Genomic DNA, 6,798 nt, shown 5'->3' with positions numbered 1-6,798 from the left:
CTGCATGAGGACAAGATCACCTCCACGTCTGCATGAGGACAAGATCACCTCCACGTCTGCATGAGGACAAGATCACCTCGTCGTCTGGATGAAGACGAGATCACCTCCACGTCTGGATGACGCCTCATTCTGAAGGGACCCAGTTTTCATCATTTTCAATGTTCTTATGCTGGTAATTATTTGGTTTTGAGTCGCTGAAAGGTTCAGAACTTCTTCGTTTTATGAAACTTATGAGGAAATAAAGCTTCACCAAACACATCTTTCATCTTTGAGCACGGCTCTGATGAACAGACAACTTTGGTGTTTTTTCTTGTTAATTTAGGACTTTTTTCTTATTCATTTGTTTTTATTTTATGTAGATTTACACATTTTTAAGTTGTTCATTTACAACTTTAAAACATAAAATTACGAGAAAAAAAGTCATCAATTTAGCTTGTGACGTGTAACCCTTCCGCTCTCTTTAGCTTGTTTACATTAAAAGTGGGGTCATCTGGACCCCAAAGAGACCGGAAGGGTTAAAGTAGTAAATATACGACTTTATTCTTGTAAATTTATGACTTTAAAGGCGCAATAGTAATTTTTTGTTTATAAATTGGCCCTAATACTCAGAGTTGAAGTTCAAAATGACTGAACTGATGTCAAACCGAGTTAAAGTTAAAGTCCTTCTATTTGTCAAACACCTCGATGTGTGAAAGTTGTTCTCTGCATTTGACCCCTCCCCTGAGGGAGCGGTGAGCTGCAGACACAGCCGCGCTTGGGAACCATTTGCTGGTTTGAACCCCCCAATCCAGCCGAGTGTCAAAGCAGGGAGGCGCTGGGTCCAATGTTTAGAGGGATTTGAACTCACGACCTTCCAATCTTAGGGCGGACACTCTACCATAAGGCCACTGAGCTGGTCAAGTTCTGCTGCTCGTCCCACAGACAAGCGTTTTTACTGTTTATTCTAGAGTTAGTTTATATCAACATAAATCACAAAAAAGAATAAAAAACTACAATGATTTTTCATGTCCAAAGAAACGGGAAAACTAATAAGATTTTAAATTAAAGTAACATCAACGTTTATGGTCGTTTTGGCTACAGAATGTATTTACTGTGTAGGAAAAAAATGGTACAAATTAACTCATTAAACATACATAAGAATATAGATGATGAGTTCTGTTTGCTCCTTAAGAATCTTTTAATCTGCTGCAGTTTCCTAATTTAAATAATCCAGGAGGAAACTGGACCTTCCGAACCTTCGAGGTTCTGGACTTCACTTCCCCTCCGCTCAAGAACATTTCTCCTCAGATCGAAACCCCTCCCCAGACCAGAACCCGAACCCACCTTTGTCCCTCCGCAGGAACTCCAGCAGAGTCCGGATGGCGGCCACAGCCGACGCCATGTCCGGGTCCGTCCTCATCTGGGCCCTGAAGTACTCCACCAGCTCTGGAGCGGAACCACAGGTTCGGTTAGCTTCCCGCTCCGCAGAGAGGACCGCGGAGCTGCAGCCCGAACCTTCTTACCTTCTTCGTTCATCTCAAAGATTTCCTCAAATCCTCCAAGATACTAATGAGAATAAACAAGTTTGTTTATCGATACAAACGAGTTCAAGTTCAGGCTAAAACAAACTCTGCTGGTCCCGTTTAGAAGGATTTTAGTCACAGAAATGAAAATAATTTTAGTTTGTATGTTTTGTCATAAACAAAAAAGGACAAAACTACCAAAAAAACAACCAATTTTCGCCAGAAAACGCCCGTTTGCACGTTTAGATGAGCTCGTGCAACAGCACCTGCTTGATGTTGTGTCGCGGTGTGATGACGTAACCACACACGACGACTGGGATGTGAACTTCCGATGTAGTCCGGAAACATCTTTAAAAATATTTTGTATGTATCATTTTAAGCTTTAATTTCAAATGTAACATTTAATGTAACACATTTGAGATTTTATTAATATAGTTTGGAACTTTATTTTCAGGAAAACGGTAAAAAAAAAAAAAGTTTTCTTAAAAAAAATAAACAAACGCAAAGACACAAAACTGCAACTAATGAGGATAAAAGAAATAGATTGAGATTACACATGTACAATGACAATAAAAATCATTTATTCACACATATTATAAGAAAAGAAAGAAAACATAACTAAAGTCTTTCCTATTTCTTATTGTTTTATTATTATCTGGTATTTATTAATATTTTAAATAATTTGAAAAGAGCTAATATGTGAACTAAAACTCTACACATGTAGCTCCAGTTAATCAGAATTAACTATGGTAAAATGATCCAAAATGTGATGTTCACACATGTAGAGGGTGGGTTTTAAAAGGTTAAAGTATTTATTTTATTATGTATTTAATTATTCGTTTATTTATTGTTGATTCTATATTTACGTTTGTGCTTGTTTTGATAGCTTTATTTATATAATGTCTGCTTTTCCTTTGTTTTTCCCTTAGATTTCACCCGATGACACATTTAATTAAACATAGATCTGTTATCTCCTAAACTGGACAACTGTAACAATCTTCTGACAGAGAAAGCTGCCTTCAGTTTGGACCAGAACCAGAGGGACTGACCACATCCCTCCAGTTCTGGTTGGGTTTGATTTGAAAGCTTGGAGCAGGAAGTAATTGTTAGGTAGAAACAGACTAGATGAAGATGCAGCTGCTGTATCCCCTGGCAAACTCAAATTCTTTATTCTGTAATTCTCAGTATTGTTCATTATTTGGAATGTCTATGATTCTTTGTATGTGCTACATTTTAATAATGTTTTTTTTCTTTTCTTTTTTTTTAAGAAGATGCAGCTGCTGTTGAAGGAACCAGCTTCCCGAAGATTTATCACATCTAAGCTTAAATCCTTCTTTTGTTTTAACAGCTTCACTGAGTTCATGTTAGTCTTGTATGTAACGCAGACTGCGGCCTCTGCAGCGGCTGACGCTGCTTTGTCTTTGTGTGTCAAATACCAACGAAAATGATTAAAATAATCAAACTTGTGCTTTTTTAAGTCCGTTAGGGGGTAAAAAACAGAACAACCGTGTGTTCTCAGGCCGCCCCCACCGCGACGGACACTCTGTACCGGCTCTGGGGGCAGACCTGGGGGGCAGAGCAGAGGCGGCTGCGGCTTCTTTGTTCCGCCGCTCAGCAGGATCTGATCTGAGCTCAGTGCGCAGGCGCAGACAGTCTCCTCCCCCTGCTTCGCTGGGGCCGCGCATGCGCACTGGCCTCTCTGTGCGCTCTACTGTTTGCATTGTGTCTGAACTGCCGGCGAGCTTTAAAAATATTTTAGCAGCGCGGAAATGTCGGGCAGGTCGGTCCGAGCGGAGACCCGGAGCAGGGCCAAAGATGACATCAAGAGGGTCATGGCCGCCATCGAGAAAGTACGAAAATGGTAAGAAAGACCCGGGAAAGGACGGCTTCGTTATCTAAGAGCAGAACGGCTCGCTTGTTGGGGGAGGAGAGGGAAGAAGCGAGACGGAGAGCGATGAAATGGAGAGAAAACGACGGTTTCTGGACGGCGGATGCCGCCGCGGCTCAGGTGCACCGGAGCGCACCGGCGCGCCGCATCTCCCCGGTCCGGAGCCTGGCTTCGGCGGGAGCCGGTTCGTCGCGTAGCCGCCGTTTTTAACAGCGAGGGTTGAACCCAGAAGCCATTTCGATGCAGTCACATGAAGCCATTGCTGCTCGCTGCGGAGCCGGGGGCGCGAGCGGCGCTTTCACCGGCCGAACGGACGTCCGGAGCGGCGGGGGGACCGCTCGGCGACGGCGCTCCGGAGCCGGGGCTCTTTGGTCCGCGTGGAGTTCGGAACGAAGCGCCCGGGGTCGCGGTTCGGTCCGGCGGAGGAGCGGGCTCGGTGGGGGTTGGGAGAGGGAAGTGGCCGCCGAGCTCCATGGCTGAATGAACAGCGACTCCGAGGCACCGGTTACCGGCAGAAAACCACTTTCTTCGCGTTCCGCTTCTTCCCCGCACTCACGGTTATTGTCGGGACACGCGGAGCGTGAATGCAGCCGCGTGACCCCGCCGGGGGGCGGGATTTCTGTCTAACCGGGTGGATTAATCAAACGTCCCCGGGTCAAAGTCAAAAGTTATTTTTTTTTTCTTCAAGTTAAGAAAATAAAACCAAATAACCGAACCGGAACCGGAATCTCTTGGCGGGTTAATGTGTTTATTGGTTCTAATTTTAAAAAATCAGTATAAACAGAAATATTATAAAACTACATCTGCATAAACTTTATTTAGTTATAATCATAAATAAATCATTAAAAACGACTATTATGACACATTTTTTTCCCATTTATTTAAAACCAAATATTTTATGAGTTAAAACAATGTTTTGACAAAAAAAACTTTTTAAACCACATTTTCACTTCTGTTTCATTTCATTAGAAGCATCAGTTTTGTTTTTTAAATAATTTAACCCCCAAAAAATGTTTTTACAAATCATCAATGTACTACTTTCTTATGTTGAATTAAAACATAATATCTTTAAGAGAAAGAATGCAATTTTATGGAGTTATTTAGATTAGGAAAATGAAATTAGTTACTTTGTAAAGGGAATTAATCTTGTTATCACAACCCCATTCTTTTTTAATAAGTTGTTTAAGAAGTATTTAACATTTAATAAGTTCATGTCTGTTTGATAGCTAATCAAAATTATAAGGTAACACAATTGGTTTGTAATTTAAGAATTTGATTTTAAAGATAAAAAAGAGCATTTTCATGTTAATCCCTTTTTATATTTATATATAATAGAAAAAGAATGTGTTTCTGTCAGGATGATGAACGTTCCAGATGAAGCAGAGATGCTCTGAACTTCATCAGCTTTATGTTCATTTCCTGACTGTTTTTCTGTCCTCAGGGAGAAGAAGTGGGTGACGGTTGGAGACACGTCCCTCCGCATCTACAAGTGGGTGCCGGTGACGGAGCCCAAATCCGACGACGTGAGTCCGCCTTTGAGACCGCCTTTCACTTTCAGCTGTTTTTTCTTTTCAAACTTTAATTTTTTCTTTTTTTGTTTTTTCAGAAAAACAAAAACAAGAAAAAGGGCAAAGACGAGAAGTACGGCTCAGAGGTGACGACTCCGGAGAACAGCTCCTCTCCAGGGATGATGGACATGCACGGTGAGTCCTGGTGGCTCCACCCGCGTTCAGAGCTGGATATCAAAGCAGATTGTTCTGAAATGCACAGATATTTATATACAAACGTAAATCCAGATCCTCATTTGAGGCTGCCATTAGAACTGAACATGCTTCTTCTTCAGATGACAACAGCAACCAGAGCTCCATCGCAGACTCGTCCCCGGTGAAGCAGGAAAACAGCTGTAGCACAAGCCCCGCCCCCGAGAACAACGCTGCGACGCCCCGTGAGAACAGCGAGACCAAGAGTGAGCAGAGCCCGGACAGCAAGAGAGGTCAGAGGTCAAACACAAACACCAGCTGGTCTGAGACAGAAGTTCCGAGTGACCGGTTCCCCTCGGCGCCGCCTTTAGGGAATTCAACCACCAACCGTGTTTTTCAGAGTCTCTCTGCAGCTGCTCTGAGCCAGAGGCAGAAAACATTCACAGCAGAGAGACAGGAAGTGAAGTCAGACAGTCTGAGCCAATCAGAGATGCTTTATGTGAAGCCCCGCCCTAATGCATTAGGAAAACGGGGCCCTCATCAGGGCCGATCTTCAGAGAGACGCACAGAGCTGCCAAAAAAAAAAGATATTTAATTGAACTGTAAATCTCAGAATTAAACCTGCTTAAGCAAATATTTTGACAGCAGCTCTTTCAAAATAAAAGAACCCTTTATTCTTATAGTTACACCTGTGTATCAATTCACAAAGATGACTCCAGCACAGAGTGTCATGAAAACCTTCATATCTTCTTACGTGTTGTAGTTACTTCATGTCACCACTGGGTGTCAGTAAAGCACCACTAAAGTGGCTGCAGCAGAACCGGTTTGAACCCAGCTGTGACCTCTGACCCGCAGGTAAGACCACACCCTCATCGGACTCCTCAGAGAGAGCGCAGGGAACCAAGAGGGACGCCGTGTCATCGGGCGAGAAGGAGTCACCGGACAGCAAAGCCACTCAGGTACCTGCAGGAGTTCAAGCTCCGCCCCCGCTGCTGTAAACGTTCTCCATGTTTTTAGGTCTCCGTCTGTCAGCAGAAATGATTAGATTAGAAAGATCAGGAACATTTTATTATTATTTTCTTTAGCTTTTTCAGCCATCAGATTTTGACAGTAAAACATACAATTCTGCTGAGGTCATAGTTTAAAGGGTAACCAAACAGGGCAGGCGGAGGCTGACTCCACCCACAGCTGAAATGGGAAAATCCAGTCAGAGGAGTGGGGCTTGGGAACCCTTTATCCCCAGTTTTCAAACCTCCGTGAATCAGGAGAAGACAAAGAGATGCTGTTTGAAAACGATTGTAAACGTCACTGGGCGGGGCCACAAGCTCAAACGGAGAGTTCCGAGCAATAGGGGAGGGGAAGTAGAGGGTGGGCTTATTCCAAAGCAACAGCCCCGCCCACAATTCAGAGATAAATTTCAACAGAACTCCTGCAGCTCTGCAGAAACTATGTCCTAGAAGACGACAGATTTTTAGGTTCTGTCTAAAAACAACATGACGTCTCTAAATGTTCTGACTCTCTGTTGGATCAAACGATGATCTTGTGATGATACTTTGTTTTGAAAATGTGATTCTCCTAAAAGTTTGTGAACCCTTGTGTTCCCTCAGGACCTACAGGACGAGGCTCCGCCCACAAAGAAGAGCAAACTGGAGTCTTCGTCTCAGAACTTTGAGGAGAGTTAAGGACCCCCCCCCTCTCCTCCCCCATT

The 6,798-nt window shown here is 43.3% G+C and overlaps 2 protein-coding genes across 2 annotated transcripts in view; one reads left to right on the top strand and one right to left on the bottom strand.

Moving 5' to 3' along the window:
- The window catches only part of eif2b1 (eukaryotic translation initiation factor 2B, subunit 1 alpha), a gene marked incomplete in the record, with an annotated part of 9,486 nt that extends 7,670 nt beyond the window's left edge, over positions 1-1,816 (bottom strand). The window contains 2 exon segments of the mRNA XM_024298961.2: positions 1,324-1,425; positions 1,503-1,816. Of these exon segments, the coding sequence (XP_024154729.1) occupies positions 1,324-1,425; positions 1,503-1,515 (115 nt within the window).
- A 1,245-nt stretch (positions 1,817-3,061) lies between these two features.
- bcl7a (BAF chromatin remodeling complex subunit BCL7A) overlaps positions 3,062-6,798 on the top strand; it is a gene marked incomplete in the record, with an annotated part of 5,419 nt that continues 1,682 nt past the window's right edge. Inside the window, 6 exon segments of the mRNA XM_024298962.2 lie at positions 3,062-3,363; positions 4,832-4,913; positions 4,997-5,093; positions 5,234-5,383; positions 5,946-6,049; positions 6,698-6,798. Of these exon segments, the coding sequence (XP_024154730.1) occupies positions 3,272-3,363; positions 4,832-4,913; positions 4,997-5,093; positions 5,234-5,383; positions 5,946-6,049; positions 6,698-6,772 (600 nt within the window).

The sequence above is a fragment of the Oryzias melastigma genome, linkage group LG12, assembly GCF_002922805.2.
Source record: "Oryzias melastigma strain HK-1 linkage group LG12, ASM292280v2, whole genome shotgun sequence".
Taxonomy (NCBI): domain Eukaryota; kingdom Metazoa; phylum Chordata; class Actinopteri; order Beloniformes; family Adrianichthyidae; genus Oryzias; species Oryzias melastigma.
The sequence above is the reverse complement of the archived record's forward strand: the minus strand, read 5'-3'. Positions and strand labels throughout refer to the sequence as shown.